The sequence below is a fragment of the Sorex araneus genome, chromosome 9 (genome assembly GCF_027595985.1).
Source record: "Sorex araneus isolate mSorAra2 chromosome 9, mSorAra2.pri, whole genome shotgun sequence".
Classification (NCBI taxonomy): domain Eukaryota; kingdom Metazoa; phylum Chordata; class Mammalia; order Eulipotyphla; family Soricidae; genus Sorex; species Sorex araneus.
The window spans coordinates 1,997,339-2,015,550 of NC_073310.1; the positions used below are offsets into that span (position 1 = coordinate 1,997,339).

The window sequence follows — 18,212 nt, forward strand, 5'->3', positions numbered from 1 at the left end:
TTGCGGGGGAGGGGGGAGCCACTGGCAGTTTGGGCTTCCAGAAGTTTCCTCCATGGCCTTGTGCTGCCTGCATCGTGTTCTGGGTGGGGACATGCTCGTCGGACCCCCTTGGCCCAGATCGTGCACGGCTGCGTCTCGGGGAGCAGCTCCCCTCCCTGAGGGTGGGCAAAGGCTCTGGGGCAGGCGGGTCACGCGGGCACCGCCCAGGAAGCTGCTGCTCAGCGTGGTGGGGCCTCAGTCGCGGCCCTGGGGCAGCCGTGCGCGGGGACGCCGTGCTGGCTGGACACGTGCGCGTGTCTTCCTGTCTCCCGCCTCATGTCGGGCTGGGACCCGGGAGGGACAACCCGAGTATCAGACCCACCCCATGGGGAGCCCCCTGGGCGAGTTCCGTTAGTTCTAGAAAGTTCCACTTCCCAGTGGATTCCTTCAGCCAGGCCGCATCATGTCACAGCCGCCCCATCGTCTGCTCCCGTGCTGGCAGTCTGGCAGGTGGTAGGGCTGCTGTTTGCTCGGGGAAAAGTGCTCGTGACGCTCTCTTCTGCCAGCTGCAGGGACGGTCCTGCAGGGGTGAGTCCCTGCCCCTGAGAAGCAGCCGCCCATGTGCCAGTCCCCTGGGACCCATCCCTGCCCTGGCCTCGTGGCTTCCGGCCACACGTCCTGCCAGCGCGTCCAGCGGTGCCCTCCGAGGAGTGCCCTGAGAGTCGGGACTCCAGGCTTGTCCCACCCTGGTCGGCCTCAGACTGAGGCTGGACGCGGGCCAGCCGCTGCCCTCCCTCTGGCCAGCACCCACAGCCACACTGGGGCTCGGGGAGCTGCAGCAGTCCAGACCCCCCGCCCGCGCCTGCTGCCCACCCCGCGCAGCCGGTCCCAGGCTCTGTCTCGGCGGGCACTGCTGCCCCCGGCCAGCTGGTCCAGCAGAAGCAGAGACGAAGCAGCTCGGGACCCGGGAGGCTTGGGGAGGGCTGGACACCCGGACCCAGAGCCCCCGGCCTCCGGGCCCATGTCCCACCAGTGCCACGGCCGGGCCCCTGGCGCGTGTGTGTCTCCTGGCTGAGTCACAGGCCACGCCGCCGGCCACGGAGGTGCCGGAATCCCCGGCTGTCAGCGCAGTCGCCGGCTTGTGCAAGCCTCGGGCTCTGTTCCAGAACATTCCCGGCAGCCCACAGGAAACCTGGGCGCGTCTGAGGTCGCTTTTCCGTCTGTGGCATTTCCCCTGCCGTGCAGGTGGGCAGTGACCTGTCCACTGCCCAGGGCCAGCGGCACCTCGCCCTGCCCCTCGCCGCTGATCTGCGCTCGCCCCTCTGCGCCCCACCTCGTGCCCCCGCCCCCCCACAAACACACTAACACACACACACACACACTCACACACTCATACTCACACTCAAACACACACACACTCACACACTCATACTCACACTCAAACACACACTCACATACTCACACACTCACGCATACTCACACACACTCTCACTCACACATACCCACACACACACTCACACACACACACACACACACACACACACACACGTCCAGCCGTGCGCATTTGGGTGGTTTCCGTTCTCCGGCTCCTGGCAGGCTGGGGGGACGAGGGTGCAGCGGCAGGCGTGGGGCCAGCACCGACACCCAGGGTCCCGGCTTCCCTGGAGGCAGCCCGGTGTCCGTGCCTCGGGACAGGCCCACCCTGGGCACGCGAGACCACGTCCGCTGTTCCCGCCCCACGCCGCCCTCGCCCGCGCACTCAGCCCCGCGGGAAGTGGGCACAGGAGGCGCCTGCGTCCCAGGGGCCGTGCGTGCAGTCGTCAGTTCTCTGGTCCCTCGCCTAGCCCCAGGTCTGCTGCCCAAGGCTCCACACTGGGGTCGAGGGTTTGGTCTCGGGGCTTCTGGGCGCTTCTCGCCCCCCACGTGGGCTGCGGGGCGGGGTCAGGAGTGGCCCGTTCTGGGGTCCCTGCACTTGCGGGCCGAGAGGACACAGCTGGGCCTCCTCCTGCCCTGGACATTGCCCCTCGCCCCCGCGGGCTGGAGTCAGGGGAGGCCAGCTGTGACCTGCGCCGTCGCTGTTCCAGGCTGCTGTCCCCGCGGCCCAGCCTCCTCGCCCCGGCCGGCGACAGCAGGGCCAGCGCCTCGCCCCAGAAGCCGCTGGACCTGAAGCAGCTGAAGCAGCGCGCAGCCGCCATCCCCCCCATCGTGAGTGTCCCCGAGGGCGCCAGGGACGCGCCTCAGTCCCCGAAGGGGCCTGGGTCTGGGGGGCCGGATGCAGCCGGCTCCGGGGCACGTGGGCCCGGCCCCCTGGGAGACACTCTGCCCCCGCCGCAGGCCCCCAAGGCCCAGGAGCCCGCACGGGAAGATGTGGCCGCCCCAGCCTCGCTGCCCGCCCCGCACCTGCAGCCGGACCCCGACGCCCCCCCGCAGCCCGGCGCCAGCCCCCAGGGCACCCGCGGCAGCCCCGCGCCCCCGGCAGACAAGGAGGGTGAGCCAGGGGGCAGCGCCAGCGGGGAGGCTGCGGGGGGGCGTCTCTGGGCGTCGGCACGTGCATGTGTGCCGTGTATCTGGCGTGTGCTGTGTCATGTGTGTTCGTGTGGTGGGTGTGAGTGAACGCGTCTGCCGTTGTGTCTGTGTGGTGTTTGTGTGTCTCTGCAGTGGTGTGCGTGTCCGTGCCGGCAGACTGGGCCCGGCTGGCAGTGCTCTGGTCTGGGCGGGCAGCTCTGGCCCAGCTGACCGTCCCGGCGTCCGCGCGGGCATTGGAGCACATGTGTCCAGGCCGGGCCAGTGGGCACATCCCCAGGCCCCCTGCCCCGCCCTCCCCCTCAGCTGAGACCTCACCTCACAGCCTTGGGGGTCTCCGGAGCTCGCCCCTGGCTCGGGGGCCTGAGCACTTGGCTCCCTCCTGGCAGATCCCGGGGCAGCGCCCAGAGGGGCAGGCACAGGGCCGGGGGCGCCGGGCCCAAGTTTGAGCTGCTCTGGGGAGGTGCTGGGGGGTGGGGTCCTGGCATGGGGCCCCTGCAGCCCCGCCCTGTGGGGTGCTGGCTGTCTCGGGCGTGTACGCCTGTGTGTGTGTGTGTTCATGTACATGCCTGCGTGTTTTCAGGCACATGTCTGTGTACATGTCTGTGTGTGTGTCTTTGCATGTTGTGTGTGTGAGTACTGAGTGTGTGTGTGTGTTCGTGCCACGTCGAGCCGTGTAGCCCTCGGGGTCTCTCCCAGGCGGCGGCAGAGGGGAAGCCGCCACGGCTCCGGGCTGTCGGGTGTGTGGGGCCCAGGGGCTGCGGGAAGCACGTCCTGGGCGGGGCCTGCTGGACCCTGGGCCCCTGGTGCCAGTGACTGTCCTCGGCTGCCCTCTGGCCTGGAGTGGCGCAGGGCAGGGCCCACGCAGGGTCCACCCCTGGCGCGTCCTGTGAGCCCCTGGGCATCGCCGGGGTGGCCCATGTGACCTGCCCCAGCTGCCCCCACACAGGGCCCCAGCGCTCTGCCTTCCTGGCACCGTCTCTGATGCCCGTTGCACAGAGGCCGGTGACTGCAGGTCCTTCCTGGGTCGCTGCCAGGTGTGTGGACGCCTCGGTCCCCACCACAGCCAGCCGCGGGCCTCCGTGGCCTCATTTCCCCATCTGGGAGGACGGCTGGCTGGAGAGGCTCGGGTCCGAGCACAGCCCAACATGGAGTCCAGGCGTGCCTGTGCTTCAGTTTCCCCGGGGGGGGTGCATGTGCTCCCACCCACGAGGTGGGCAAGCTGGGACCCCCAGCTCAGAGACTAGCTCCGCTGCCCGCCTCACCTGTCCTCACTGGCCAGCGAGGGCAGCAGGTCCTGGAGGGGCTGGCGGTGCCCACGGCTGTGCGGCCAGAGTGGCCCGCGTGAGCGTCGTGCGTGCTGGGGGCGGGGAGTGAGCTGCCGCCCTGCACGCCTCAGTCCCGCCCGCTGGCCCCGCCTCCCCGCAGAGAAGCCCGTGTTCCTGGCGGCCGAGGGCCAGAAGCTGCCCGCCGAGCCCCTGTGCTGGGCCTCGGGCCTGGCCTTCCCCGTGCCCCCTCGAGAGGTGATCAAGGTGTCCCCGCACGCCCCCGACCCCGCGGCCTTCTCCTGTGCCCCTCCTGGTGAGTAGCGTCCAGGGGCGGGCGGAAAGGACATTCGGGACCAGCTGGGCGGGAGGGCTTGGTCCCGCCTGACCCACCGGCGGCCACACCCCAGGGATGGGCGGGGGCGGGGGCGGGGGCCTGTGGCCGCTCCGGGCCGCTGGTGACGCGTGTGCTCTGCAGGCCCCCCGCTGCCCCTGGGCCTCCAGGACAGCGCCCGGCCCGTGCTGCCGCGGCCGACCACCATCTCCAACCCGCCGCCCCTCATCTCCTCCGCCAAGCACCCCGGCGTCCTCGAGAGGCCCCTGGGCTTCATCCAGGTGAGGGGTGCTGCTGGGTGTCGGGACCAAGTCCTGCTGGTCACCTTGTGAGGGGCGGGGGAGGAGTGGTCACGGCTCTGTACTTGGCTGGCTCCTGCCTCAGTTTCCCCTTCTGGGGCAGGCAGTTGGACGCGTGGTGAGCCTTGTCCATGCCAGGCTCCGTTTCTCTGCAAGGGGCCAGGGCTCGGGGAGGGGCGTCAGGGCCCGCGTGACCCTCCCTCTCCACAGTCGGGGCCGATGCAGCTCCACGTGCCGTACTCGGAGCACGCCAAGGCCCCCGTGGGCCCCACTGCCATCGGGCTGCCCCTGGCCATGGACCCCAAGAAGCTGGGTGAGTGTCCGGCCCTGCGGGGGCGGGGGGCGGGGGGGAGCCTTCCGTGGGGGCTCACCCTCTGCCCGCACCCCAGTGCCCTTCAGCGGAGTGAAGCAGGAGCAGCTGTCCCCCCGCGGCCAGGCCGGGCCCCCGGAGAGCCTGGGGGTGCCCACGGCCCAGGAGACGTCCGTGCTGCGAGGTGAGGGTGTGGCAGGCACGGCGGGGGCGGGCGCGGGGGTGGGCAGGGCTGCAGCCCTCGAGTCGGTGCCGGCCTCTTGCAGGGGCGTCCCTGGGCGCGGCGTCGGGAGGCAGCATCACCAAGGGCACACCCAGCACGCGGCTGCCGGCCGAGAGCCCCGTCAGCTACCGCGGCTCCATCACGCACGTACGTGGGGGGGGCGCTGCGGGGCAGCGCCAGCACCTCTGGGCTCTGGGCAGGGCCAGCGCAGGGTGCCGGGTCTCAGGGTCCCCGTCCCCCCAGGGCACCCCTGCAGACGTGCTGTACAAGGGGACCATCACCAGGATCCTGGGCGAGGACAGCCCCGGGCGCCTGGACCGCGGCAGGGACGACGGGCTGCCCAAGGGCCACGTCATCTACGAGGGCAAGAAGGGCCACGTGCTGTCCTACGAGGGTGAGGCCGGGGGCACGCGCCGGCACGGAGGGCGCGGGCTGGGCTGGGCGGTTCCTGGTGGGCCATGGGCACGCGCCCGAGTCCGCCGGCAGGGCTGGCCCAGGCTGGGCGGGGGCTGGGACCCCCACACGTGAGTCCCTGCAGGCCTCTCAGTTTCTCACGGGAGGCGGGGGCAGTCCCCGGACGGGAGACTGCACACAGCACATGGTGCACGCAGAGCACGCCAGATTGGTGTGTGTGATGGGCACTCCTGTCGTGTGCACGCTTGCACACAAGTCATCCATTGAACACACGTTGCTCTAGGCAGCTGAGCACGTGCCCACTGACGCACACTCACAGGCCCACCCACCCCGCCCAACTCAGCCCAGGTCCATTCTCACATGCGTGTTTGCGACACGAAACCCTGTGGGCACGCGTGTGCAGGGACTCGCTGCCCTTCTGCGTGGTCTGCCCGCCCGGACCAGCCGTCACCGTCATCGGCGTGGTGTCTGTTCCAGGTGGGATGTCTGTGTCCCAGTGCCCCAAGGAGGACGGCAGGAGCAGCTCGGGGCCCCCCCACGAGACGGCCGCCCCCAAGCGCACGTATGACATGATGGAGGGTCGTGTGAGCAGGGCGGTGTCCTCGGCCAGCATAGAAGGTGAGTGCTCCTGCCCCGGGGCCCAGAAGGGGATGGAAACACCAGGTGCTCCGGGGCGCTCTCCTGCCCGGCGAGGGCCACTGTACCGTGACACAACCCGTGTCCCCACCCAGGTCTCATGGGCCGCGCCATCCCGCCCGAGCGACACAGCCCTCACCACCTCAAAGAGCAGCACCATATTCGCGGCTCCATCACGCAAGGTACCCCTTGCCTCCGCACCCCTGCCTCGGGGTCTGGGCTCGGGGCTGAGGGAGGGGCTGTGAGGGGCTGTGAGGGTCAGAGTGAGGGGCTGAGTGAGGGACTGTGTGAGGGGCTGTGTGAGGGGCTGAGTGAGGGACTGTGTGAGGGTCAGTGTGAGGGGCTGTGAAGGGCTGTGAGGGTCAGAGTGAGGGGCTGAGTGAGGGACTGAGGGGCTGAGTGAGGAGCTGAGTGAGGGGCTGAGTGAGGGGCTGTGTGAGGGGCTGAGTGAGGGGCTGTGTGAGGGTCAGTGTGAGGGGCTGAGTGAGGGTCAGTGTGAGGGGCTGAGTGAGGGTCGCTGTGATGGGCTGAGTGAGGGGCTGAGTGAGGGACTGTGAGGGGCTGAGTGAGGGGCTGTGAGGGGCTGAGTGAGGGGCTGAGTGAGGGGCTGAGTGAGGGGCTGAGTGAGGGGCTGTGAGGGGCTGAGTGAGGGGCTGAGTGAGGGGCTGTGAGGGGCTGAGTGAGGGGCTGAGTGAGGGGCTGTGTGAGGGGCTGAGTGAGGGGCTGTGTGAGGGGCTGAGTGAGGGACTGAGGGGCTGAGTGAGGAGCTGAGTGAGGGGCTGAGTGAGGGGCTGTGTGAGGGTCAGTGTGAGGGGCTGAGTGAGGGGCTGTGTGAGGGGCTGTGTGAGGGTCAGTGTGAGGGGCTGAGTGAGGGTCGCTGTGACGGGCTGAGTGAGGGGCTGAGTGAGGGACTGTGAGGGGCTGAGTGAGGGGCTGTGAGGGGCTGAGTGAGGGGCTGTGTGAGGGGTTGTGACGGGCTGAGTGAGGGGCTGAGTGAGGGTCCATGTGAGGGTCCGTGTAAGCGGTGAGGGTGAGCGTCTGTTTCCTTCCTCCCGTCCCTTCCATCAGGGATCCCACGGTCCTACGTTGAGGCCCAGGAGGACTATCTGCGGCGGGAGCCCAAACTCCTGAAGCGCGAGGGCACCCCACCGCCTCCCCCGGCCCCCCGGGACCTGGCTGAGGCCTACAAGGCACGGCCCCTGGAGGCCCTGGGGCCCCTGAAGCTTAAGCCGGCCCACGAGGGCCTAGTGGCCACCGTCAAGGAGGCCGGACGCTCCATCCACGAGATCCCGCGTGAGGAGCTGCGCCGCACGCCCGAGCTGCCTCTGGCCCCGCGGCCCCTCAAGGAGGGCTCCATCACCCAGGTAGGGGCAGAGGCTGGGCCCCGGCTTGTGTGTGGGGGAAGCGCCACAGGCTCCCCCAGTGCATCCACCCCTCCCGGGCTCACACCTGTTGTGGAGACCCCGAGACCCTGCAAGGTGGAGCCATTGGCCAAGGGCCGGGATGAACTATCCGTAATCACGATTCATTGGCACAACCCTTCTCTCGGCTGGCACTTACGCTGCGCTGGGCACGACACGCCTCGCTGGCTTTCCTGCCTGACCCAGTCGCTGGGAAATACACTTGGTTCAGAGAGGGCAGGCGACGTGGCTCAGTCACACAGCACCGCAGCCTCCAGCCCAGGTGCCTCCCCCGTCCCAGTCAGCTGGCTCGGGTGGGAGTGGTCAGTATGTATGGCCGGGCGCCCTGTGACAGAGCTGGCTTGGGGGCCCTGGAGCAGGCAGTGCTGGCCATGCTGCCCGCAGCCCTGGGCAGCTCTGGCCCTGCCAGCAGCATGGCAGATGGAGCCGGACTGAGTCCAGCAATCCCCAGAAGGCTGGCGTGTCCCCTTCTTCCTGGAGGCCAGACATTCCTGAGTGGACTCAGGCCCTGCTCGCTGTGACCCACTTCCTCCAGCTGCTGCTCCTGGCCAGGGGCTGGAGCGGGGGTTGCTGTGGTGTGGGGAGCGCGCGGGCAGGCCGGGGGAGGCGTGGCCTTCGGAGGCGGTGGACCTTGGGGACCCCCGGCCACAGGGAGGGTGGCCTGCCGCGTGACGGGGAGAGCTCAGCGCCCGTCTCCGCAGGGCACCCCGCTCAAGTACGACAGCGGCTCCAAGAAGCACGACGTGCGCTCCATCATCGGCAGCCCGGGCCGCACCTTCCCGCCCGTGCACCCCCTGGACGTGATGGCCGACGCGCGGGCGCTGGAGCGCGCCTGCTACGAGGAGAGCCTCAAGGCGCGGCCGGGGGCCGTGGGCAGCGCGGGGGGCTCCATCACGCGGGGCGCGCCCGTCATCGTGCCCGAGCTGGGCAAGCCGCGGCAGAGCCCCCTGGCCTACGAGGACCACGGGGCGCCCTTCACGGCCCACCTCCCCAGAGGCTCGCCGGTGACCACCCGCGAGCCCACCCCACGCCTGCAGGAGGGTGCGTGGGACTGGCCGTCGGTGGGCGGGGCCAGAGAGGGGCGGGTTCAGGGGCAGGATCCAATGGGCGATGTCGGTGTGGGAGGGGCCAGGACGGGTGGGCGGGGCCAGGAGCTAATAGATGGTCATATGGGCGGGGTATGGCTCCGTGGGCGGGGCCGGGCCCCAGTGGGCGGGGCATGGCTCCGTGGGCGGGGCCGGGCCCCAGTGGGCGGGGCTAGGAGGGGCGGTTCCAGTCGATTCCGCTTTTCCTAGTCTCCGTGCTCCAAGGACCTGGCCGCCTCCCGCTAGCAGCCAGTCCCGGGTTGGCCCCAGCTCTTAGGGTCACACGGGGCTCCCTGAAAGTCTGGGTGAGCTGATGGACTGAGAGAACGGGGAAGCGGAAGGGGAAGGCAGACGGGGATGAGGAGGGGAGCAGAGGAGCGGAGCAGTCTCTGGAGGGAACGGGCGCAGGGGCGGGCTGGCCTGGAGGGCCGTGATGCAGAGGACGCCGTTGCCCCACAGGCAGCCTCTCGTCCAGCAAGGCACCCCAGGACCGCAAGCTGACGTCGACCCCCCGGGAGGTCGCCAAGTCCCCGCACAGCACTGTCCCTGAGCACCACCCGCACCCCATCTCGCCCTACGAGCACCTGCTCCGGGGCGTGGACCTGTACCGTGGCCACATCCCGCTGGCCTTTGACCCCACGTCCATTCCCCGTGGAATCTCCCTGGATGCTGGTGATTGTTTCTGGCAGCTTTGGGGATGGGGGTTGTCTCCCATCAGGTGGGGAAACTGAGGCTGGGGCGGGAGACCCGACAGCGGGACTGTAGGGCTCTGTGGAGCGGCGGGCTCGGCGCGGCCGTGTACCTGGGGAGCTTCCTGCAGACCCACCGGTTCTGTGAAAGCCGTTGTGCCGCCCAGGCCGTGTGGCCTTACGCGTCTGTGCCCCGCCCCTGGGGAGCCTAATCCAAAGAACAGTGTCCAAGGGTCGCCGGCCCTGAGGGCACTTCCCATGCCGGCGGCCAACCCAGGTTCGATCCCTGGCACCACGTAAGGTGCCCCAAGCCCCTCCAGGAGTGAGCCCCAAGCACGTGCCTCCCCCTCCCAGGCCTGGGTTCTGAGGCGGGCGGTGGGCGTGAGGGCCTGACCTGCCCCCTCCCGGCAGCCGCTGCTTATTACCTGCCCCGGCACCTGGCTCCCAACCCCACCTACTCGCACCTGTACCCGCCGTACCTCATCCGCGGCTACCCCGACACGGCGGCGCTGGAGAACCGGCAGACGATCATCAATGACTACATCACCTCGCAGCAGATGCACCACAACGCGGCCGCCGCCATGGCCCAGCGCGCGGACATGCTGCGGGGCCTGGCGCCGCGGGAGTCCTCGCTGGCCCTCAACTACGCCGCCGGCCCCCGAGGTGGGTGGGGAGAGGAGTCCGGGCAGGTGGAAAGACCGTCTGTCCGTGTGTCCGTCTGTCCGTGTGCCTCGGCCTGCGAGGGCCACCGGGCTGGACGTGGACAGGGTCTGAGTCGCCGCTTCTGTGGCTGAGCGTCCCCCGGCCTCCCCCCCCCGCAGGCATCATCGACCTGTCCCAAGTGCCACACTTGCCCGTGCTGGTGCCCCCGACACCGGGCGCCCCGGCCACGCCCATGGACCGCCTCGCCTACCTGCCTGCCGCGCCCCAGCCCTTCAGCAGCCGCCTCAGCAGTTCCCCGCTCTCGCCAGGTAACCCCCCGCCCCCTGGGCGAGGACGCTGGCCTCTGGGCACAGGAGGGCTGGGCGTCCTCAGGCAGATGTCTTGCTCTCTCTGTTCCGTGCCAGAGGACAGGTGGAGGCTCCTGCTGGCCCCTGGGGCTGAGTCGCTCACCCCTTGGCTTCCAGGAGGCCCCACTCACTTGGCAAAGCCGACAGCCACCGCATCCTCTGAGAGGGAGCGCGAGCGCGAGCGATCCGTCCTCACGTCCACCGCCACGGTGGAGCACGCGCCCATCTGGAGACCTGGTAAGGCCCCGCGCCCGCCCCGCCCGCCGAGCCCGCGCCGCAGTGCGCCCTGACACCACCTGGCTCCCAGGTACGGAGCAGAGCAGCGGCAGCCGGCCCGCCTCCCACGCCCACCAGCACTCGCCCGTCTCCCCGAGGACCCAGGACGCCGTCCAGCAGCGGCCCAGCGTCCTGCACAACACAGGCATGAAGGGCGTCGTCACCTCCGTGGAGCCCAGCACACCCACGGTCCTGAGGTGGGCCAGGTTGGCACAGGGGAGGGGCCACGGGTGGTGAGGGGAGGGGACGCGGGTGGGGGGCAGAGGGGGCGGGGACGGCAGCGGGGGGCGGCTGGAGGTGTTGGAGGAGGACACAGGGTGGGCAGACTGGAAGGCCCTGGGGCCCGGGACAGAGAGGACAGATGGAACAAGGGGCCGTAGAGAGGGTGAGGGACACCGAGGGGATCCCGCTCCCCTAATGCCCCGTCCCAGCGGGCCCCAGGCCTCTCCCAGGCGCGTCTCTGGCCCCGGTTCCACACGGCTGGGCGGCTTCTGCCCGTCCCTGCTCCCGGCCCCTGTCCTGTGCCGAGAGCAGCTCCGGGTGCCCAGGGCCTGTCCCCCACCGTCAGTTCAGTGGTCGCCGGGGCATGCCCAGGCCTCCGCGTGGCCGGTGAGCAGCCCTCCCTGCTGTCCCCACAGGTCCGCCGCCACCTCCTCGCCCGTGCGCCCCGCCGCCACATTCCCGCCTGCCGCCCACTGCCCGCTGGGCAGCGCCCTGGACGGGGTCTACCCCCCGCTCGCAGAGCCCGTCCTGCTGGCCAAGGAGGCGCCGCGGGGCGCCCGGCCCGAGCGGGCCCGAGCGGACCCCGGCCATGCCTTCCTCAGCAAGCCCCCCGCGCGCCCGGGGCTGGAGCCCGCCTCGCCCCCCGGCAAGGGCCCCGAGCCGCGGCCCCCCGCGCCCCCCGCCGCCGCACGCACCCCCGCCAAGAGCCTCGCGCCGCACCTCGCCAGCCCGGAGCCCCCGGCGCCGCCTGCCTCGGCCGCGGACCCGCACCGGGAAAAGACTCAAAGTAAACCCTTTTCCATCCAGGAACTGGAGCTCCGCTCTCTGGGTAAGACCACCCTGACGGCGGCCACCTTCATAGACGCAATAATCATGCGTCAAATCGCGCACGATAAGGGGCCGCGAGAAGGAGGCCCGGCCGCCGGCTCCCCGCGCGACGGTAAGCCCGGCGCCGCCCTCCGTCTGTGGCCCAAAGATTTTCAGATCTCTGCTTTTGATTTCCGCCCCATCGTTTCCGTTGGTTCTGGTCTTTTGTTTTGACACCCACCTCGTCGGTCGGTCGCACGCTCTGGGCCCCGGCTGCAGCCCCTCGGGCCGCTCATCCCCACATCGTTTTCGTGGTTTTTCTTTTTTTTCCTTTTTTTTTTTTTTTTTTTTGGATTTCACCTTTTTTTTCTTTTTTCTTTTTTTTTTTTTTTTATCCCTTTAATGGATGGATTTGTGACTTTGGCTTCAACCACGCCTTCATCTTTCCCTGTCACCCCGGGATGGAGCGGGACCTCGGCCTGGCGGGGCTCTGGGGTTGGATGGGGGTGGGCGGAGCGGGGCAGGCCCCCCAACTCTGCAGAGGCCCACAGTGAGTCGGGGGGCTGGGGGGCAGCCCTGCGCCCCTCCCTGACCTGCTGCCCAGTAGCTCCAGAAAAATGGGTGTCCTGTCCACTTCCTGTCTCTGGTTCCTGCTCCCTGCTGGGCTTTCAGGCCCGGACCCCCGGGATGGCGACCCTGCCCCTCACCACTTCCTTCATTGCAGCCACACGGCCACGGGCCTGCGCCCGCCTGCCCCCTCCACCTGCCCTCCCCTTGGCCTCTCCCCTCCCCGCCCGCCCGCCCTCCCCCGGCCCTGCCCACAGCCCCTGCCCGGCCCTCGAGGCTCCATCGGCCCCGCTTGGGGACCCGCCCAGGAGGCCCGTGGGGGTCAGGGAGGGTGGCCCGGCCCGGTCCTGCCCGGCGCTGACCCCGCTGCCCGCCCCAGGTTACCATGGCGGCGGGGCCGGGAGCTACAGCCCCGACGGGGTGGAGCCCGTGAGCCCCGTGAGCTCCCCCCACGACAAGGGGCTCCCCAAGCACCTGGAGGAGCTGGACAAGAGCCACCTGCCGGGGGAGCTGCGGCACAAGCAGCCAGGTGGGCGCCGGGTGCTGGGGGCCTGGGCGGGGCCCGGGGGGAGCCGCGCTCACCCTCCTGCCGCCCACCCGCCCGCAGGCCCCGGGAAGCTCGGCGCCGAGGCTGCCCACCTCCCACACCTGCGGCCGCTGCCCGAGAGCCAGGCCACCGGCTCCCTGCTGCCGCCCACGCCCGGGGCCAAGGGCCACCAGCGGGTCGTCACCCTGGCACAGCACATCAGCGTAACTACCTGCCCCGGCCGGGCGGGGCGGGCGGAGCCCCAAGTCCTGGTGGGGGGACCCAGTCTGGCCTCGGGGCTCCCTGGCCCCGCACACACGGTAGCTGTGGGGTGGGGCGTGGGGGGGCTGCCGCTGAACGCTGCCCGCCCCCAGGAGGTGATCACACAGGACTACACGCGCCACCACCCCCAGCAGCTCAGCGCGCCCCTGCCCGCCCCCCTCTACTCCTTCCCCGGAGCCAGCTGCCCCGTCCTGGACCTCCGCCGCCCCCCCAGTGAGCTCTACCTCCCACCCCCTGAGCACGGCGCCCCGGCCCGCGGCTCCCCCCACAGCGAAGGGGGCAAGAGGTGGGTGCGGGTCTGCGGGGGTGGGGTGGCCTCGGGGCGGAGGGGAGGGGGCAGCCTCTGACCCCAGCGTCCTCCGCCCAGGTCTCCAGAGCCCAGCAAGACGTCCGCCCTGGGCACTGGTGAGGACGCCATGGAGCCCGTGTCCCCCCCCGAGGGCATGGCTGAGCCCGGGCACCCCCGCAGCGCCGTGTACCCGCTACTGTACCGAGATGGGGAGCAGGCCGAGCCCAGGTGGGCAGCATGGAGGTCTCTGCGGGGGTGGGGGGTGGGCCCTGCCCCGGGTGCCGGGGTGACACCTGGACACAGGGAGCAGCCGGGAAGGCCACCCACCAGACAGACAGACAGATGGCTTCCAGCATTGTGGGGCCACAGGGCACCCCGTGTGGGCCAGCCTGGGCCTGCGTCTGACCTGGGCTCTCCGGCCGCCACCAGGATGGGCTCCAAGTCCCCGGGCAGCAGTGGACAGCCGCCCGCCTTCTTCAGCAAGCTGACCGAGAGCAACTCGGCCATGGTCAAGTCCAAGAAGCAGGAGATCAACAAGAAGCTGAGCGCCCACAGCCGCCACGAGCCCGAGTACAGTGAGTGAGGCCCGGCCGGGACCCGGCAGCCCCCAGGAGGCGGGGCAGGGGCCAACCTGGCCCCGAGTCTCACTGTCTCGTTCCCCCAGATGTCGGCCAGCCGGGCACAGAGATCTTCAACATGCCTGCCATCACCGGGACAGGTAGCGCCGCCGCCCCAAGGCAGGGCCCCGCGGCCTTTCCGCAGCCGCAGGGGACAGAGGGCGTTGGGGGGCATGAGGGCCGGGCCCTAGGGAGAGGTGGGAGGGCTGGGGAGAGCTCTGCACTGCCGTGACAGAAGGTGGAAGGACAGAAGCTCCCCGGGAACGCCTGTCCCCCGAGTCTCAGCCCTGTGCTCTGCACTGGGCCCCCGACAGTGAGGAGGGCTTGGCAGAAGCGGGTTTCCACAGGGCTCCAAGACCTAACAGTGGCTGGAGCCAGCGTTCTCCCTGTGTGGCCAACCTGGGTTCTACCCCTGCACCCTGTATGGCCCCTAAGCACAGGGCCAGGAGGGAGACCCGAGCACCACTGAGAGGGGCCCAAGGAAACAAAACGACACCAAGGGAGGCCCACATGGCACGCCACCCGCGGTCCCGGTGTGGCTTAGCTGGCCTCACAAGCCCCCCGAGTCCAGCTCTGAAGCTCCGCCACACACCCTGCCTTTGGAGCTGCATCTTGCCAGCCCCCCGCAGGCTCCCGCAACCCCATGCTTGTGCCCTGGGTGGCAGGGCTTGGGGGGCTGGCCCATCGGGCATCACAAGGCGTCCACAGTGTCTGCCTTGCCCCCTCTGTGGCTGCTGAGCTGTTCTTGGGGAGTGGCCCCGTGTGGGCCGCAAAGCAGGCAGCAGAGAGGAGCGCAATGGGCCAGGGCCACGGCAGCGCCTTTCAACTGGCGGGGGCCCCCAGTGTGGCCGGCAGGACCTGACCGTGTGGGGGGAGTAGGGGGAGCCCTCCCCCAGCGCTGCCCGCCCGCATGCACCGTAACTGCATGGCTGCCGCCCCACCTTCCCTCTGCTCCTTTCTCCTGTGGCTTCCAGTGGGAGCAGGCGGGTGGAGCCGGGCGGGGGTGGGGGCGGGGGTCTGAGGGGCTCCAGCGCACCCCTCGACATCCAGCCCCTCCTTGGCCCGTTTTTTCAGCCTCTCTTCCCAGAGGCCCCCTCTGAGCCCTGGGTTGTCTGCCCGCGGGATTTGGGGGTCCCGCAGGCAGAGCACGAAGGGAGAGGGCCTAGCTTCCCGCCCCCGTTCCCGGGGGCTCCCCGAGCCCCTTGCATCCCGGAAGATGAGGGGGTGGGGAAGTGAAGGGCCTCGTCGCTCTGCCGAATGTGCTCACCGTGTGTCTCTCTCCCCCACCCGCCGCCCCGGCCCGCCCGTGTGTCTCTCCCCCAGGCCTTATGACCTGCCGGAGCCAGGCGGTGCAGGAGCACGCCAGCACCAACATGGGGCTGGAGGCCATAATTAGAAAGGCGCTCATGGGTAAATATGACCACTGGGAGGAGCACCCGCTCGGCGCCAATGCTTTTAACCCTCTGAGCGGCAGTGCCGGCCTGCCCGCTGCTATGCCCGTAACCGCTGCCGACGGACGGAGCGACCACGCGCGCACCTCGCCAGGTCTGCGGCCGCCGCCCCGCCCCGCCCCCCGCGTCACTAACCCGCGCCCCGCCCCTCGCGTCACTAACCCGCGCCCCGCCCCGCCCCTCGCGTCACTAACCTGCGCTCCACGCCCCGCCTCCCGCGTTACTGCCTTGCGCCCCGCCCCCTGCGTCACTAGCCCGCGCCCGCCCCGCCCCCGCGTCACTAACCCGCGCCCGCCCCGCCCCGCCCATCCCCGGCCGCTGCCGAGGCTGTAACTGGTCTGTGCGCGCCTCCCCCTGGCCCTGGCCCTGGCCCGGCGGCTCCGGCCCCGACCCGGACCCCGGCCCGACCCCGACCCCCACACTCGGCTCCCCGGGAGCTGCCGCTTGTCTAAAACGCCCCGGCCCGCCTTCCCGCGCCGCCTCGGGGCTCGCGTGTCCCAGCGAGGGGGTCTCGGCGGAGCCCGCCAGCGCAGGGCCCGGGGCAGGGTCAGAGCTGAGCCGGCCTCGGGGGGGCTCCGTGCGCCGTGCGCCCCCCCCGGGAGGGCCGCCGGGGTCCGAGTCCAACGAGGTCCAACGCCCCTTCTGTGCCCGCAGGTGGCGGCGCGAAGGCCAAAGTGTCGGGGCGGCCCAGCAGCCGCAAGGCCAAGTCCCCCGCCCCGGGCCTGGCGTCGGGGGAGCGGCCGCCGTCCGTGTCCTCCGTGCACTCGGAGGGGGACTGCAACCGCCGGACCCCGCTCACCAACCGCGTGTGGGAGGACCGGCCCTCCTCGGCAGGTGGGCGGGGAGCGGGCCCCGGAGCCGCGGCGGGTGGCAGGACGGGGCAGGGGGGCTCAGGCGGCACCCCCGGGCAGAGCCTCGGCTTGGACCCCCCTCACTCGCCCTGTCCCCGGCAGGTTCCACGCCGTTCCCCTACAACCCTCTGATCATGCGGCTGCAGGCCGGAGCCATGGCCTCCCCGCCGCCCCCCGGCCTCCCCGCGGGCAGCGCGCCCCTGGCCGGCCCCCACCACGGCTGGGAGGAGGAGCCCAAGCCGCTGCTGTGCTCCCAGTACGAGACGCTCTCCGACAGCGAGTGACGGCCCGCGCGGCTGTGGAGGAGCCGGAGGCTGCGACTCCTGCCCAGGAAGGAGCCCTGAGTCTGCCTGCGAGCCGCCTGTCCATCCGCCCGTCCGTCCGTCCAGAGCCGGCCTCCTTGCCTGTCTAAAGCCTTAACTACGATTCCCGCCCCGGGCTGGCCCTGTGCAGTGACCTTACTCAGGGGATGTTTACCTGGTGCTCGGGAGGGGGGGGGGCCGCGGAGGGGGCGCGGCGGGCAGGGGTGGCCACACGCCCGCGGCCGGGGCGGCCAGGGACCCAAAGCCGGATGACCACGCACCTCCCACGCCACTGCCTCCCCCTAATGCATTTGGAACCAAAGTCTAAACTGAGCTCGCAGACCCCCGTTCCCTTTGTCCACCCCCATCCTGCTTAGCGCTCTGGACAGTCGGACGCAGGCCTGTCCAGCCCCCAGCGCGCTCAGTGCCCGGGCTGCCCTGGCGCGTGGCGCTGGGGGCGGCGGCAGTGTAGATGATGTATTGGTTTACAGGGTATATTTTTGGTACCTTCGATGAATGGATTCAGATGTTTTACGCCAGAAGGACTTACCCAGCATCACTGCGGCTCTGCTTTCGATCTCTGCTTAGCATTCAAGCGGTGTGCGCGGGCTGCCGGGGGTGGCCCCAGAATCCCAGGGGGCCGGGGTGCCCTGCCGCCTGCCTCCCCTCTCCCCGGGCAGAATGAACTTGATGGGATCCTGTGACCGCCTTGCGCGCGCACGGCGGCGTTGTCATTTACACACATTCTTCTCATTAAAAAGCGAATATACTCAAGCCACAGACACGACGGCTTCTCTGCTCCGCCGGGCGCCAGGCAGGGATGTGGGGGGGTGGGGCTCGACAGCCCAGGCCCAGAGCACCCGCCTTGCTCTCCCCTGTGTGCTCTGCAGGAGAATTGGTCCTCCTGGTGGGAGTGAGACCACCAGGGAAGAGCTGGAGCCGCGTGTGCGGGGTCCCACCCGTAGCAGCTGCCTGAGTCCTCCCTGTCTCAGCCTCCTGCGGCATCAGCCCCTCACTGCTGGCCTTCGTGCGGGCAGAGGTGTGGGTGTGCTGAGCTCAGCACTGAGCCCGCCCGCCTGTCTGCAGCTGTGGGGGCGGCTCCCACAGCCTGTGCCCCCGCCCCCACAGAGCCCAGCGGCTGAGCCCTGACAGCCCCGCTGTGCAGCGAGACCCCCGCGTACTGAGCGGGAGGAGGGCGGCTGGGGCTGGGGCTGCCCAACACGGCTGATTCCAGGGGCCTGGAGCCTTGGCGAGCTCAACGGCGTGTGGAACTGGGCTCTGAGCAGAAAGGTGAACCTCCAGAGAGCCTGAGAGGGGGGTTCTCTGCCATCAACCAAGTCCGGCCTGTGTCTGAAGAGGACTCGGCGACCTCTGCAGTACTGGAGCGGGCAGACAGATGGCAGTGCTGGGTCAGCACCGGCTGCCTTCCCAGGGGGCTCCCACCAGCCAGGCGGAGTGGGCACCTGGCCGCGTGCGACTCGGGGGCTCAGGTTCTGTTAGGCCGGAGGGCTAGGGGTGGGCACGGGGTCCAGCAACCCGTCCACACAGGCCTTTGGGCCCAGATGCTCCAGTGGGGGCGTCTTCCTGCCCACAGCCGTGCCCACCCCATCCCCGCAGCTGGGCGGGCACACTCTTCCTAGGGCCAAGGGCACCTCTGGAACCCGCAGAGGCCCACCTAGGTCCCCGCTGCCAGCCTCTCCCGCCCCCTCACTTGGCCTAGTGCCTGTGTGGTCTTTGGTGAGGCCCTGCTGTCCGTGGGCCGGGCTCCCTGGGAAACTACACGTGCTTCAGAACCCAGCCAAGCCGGCACTGCCTTCCCCGGCGCTCGGCTGTC

At 70.3% G+C, this 18,212-nt stretch overlaps 1 protein-coding gene across 14 annotated transcripts in view; it reads left to right on the forward strand.

The window, feature by feature from the left end:
- NCOR2 (nuclear receptor corepressor 2) overlaps positions 1–17,152 on the forward strand; it is a 73,976-nt gene extending 56,824 nt beyond the window's left edge. For 5 of the 14 annotated variants that reach the window (XM_055147589.1, XM_055147592.1, XM_055147591.1 and 2 more), the window contains 27 exons: positions 2,064–2,184; positions 2,314–2,467; positions 3,931–4,083; positions 4,246–4,382; positions 4,611–4,713; positions 4,790–4,894; positions 4,977–5,080; positions 5,177–5,327; positions 5,825–5,965; positions 6,079–6,165; positions 7,052–7,347; positions 8,106–8,445; positions 8,949–9,161; positions 9,590–9,841; positions 10,000–10,149; positions 10,246–10,425; positions 10,496–10,670; positions 11,103–11,626; positions 12,440–12,589; positions 12,668–12,810; positions 12,961–13,154; positions 13,236–13,385; positions 13,587–13,732; positions 13,822–13,875; positions 15,098–15,319; positions 15,880–16,059; positions 16,179–17,152. In XM_055147589.1, coding sequence (XP_055003564.1) covers positions 2,064–2,184; positions 2,314–2,467; positions 3,931–4,083; positions 4,246–4,382; positions 4,611–4,713; positions 4,790–4,894; positions 4,977–5,080; positions 5,177–5,327; positions 5,825–5,965; positions 6,079–6,165; positions 7,052–7,347; positions 8,106–8,445; positions 8,949–9,161; positions 9,590–9,841; positions 10,000–10,149; positions 10,246–10,425; positions 10,496–10,670; positions 11,103–11,626; positions 12,440–12,589; positions 12,668–12,810; positions 12,961–13,154; positions 13,236–13,385; positions 13,587–13,732; positions 13,822–13,875; positions 15,098–15,319; positions 15,880–16,059; positions 16,179–16,360 — 4,807 coding nt within the window. In that variant the 3' untranslated portion in view covers positions 16,361–17,152. The remainder of the gene's footprint in view (positions 1–2,063; positions 2,185–2,313; positions 2,468–3,930; positions 4,084–4,245; positions 4,383–4,610; positions 4,714–4,789; positions 4,895–4,976; positions 5,081–5,176; positions 5,328–5,824; positions 5,966–6,078; positions 6,166–7,051; positions 7,348–8,105; positions 8,446–8,948; positions 9,162–9,589; positions 9,842–9,999; positions 10,150–10,245; positions 10,426–10,495; positions 10,671–11,102; positions 11,627–12,439; positions 12,590–12,667; positions 12,811–12,960; positions 13,155–13,235; positions 13,386–13,586; positions 13,733–13,821; positions 13,876–15,097; positions 15,320–15,879; positions 16,060–16,178) is intronic. The other 9 variants (XM_055147599.1, XM_055147602.1, XM_055147601.1 and 6 more) reach the window with 7 other exon arrangements.
- Positions 17,153–18,212: the final 1,060 nt, after the last annotated feature.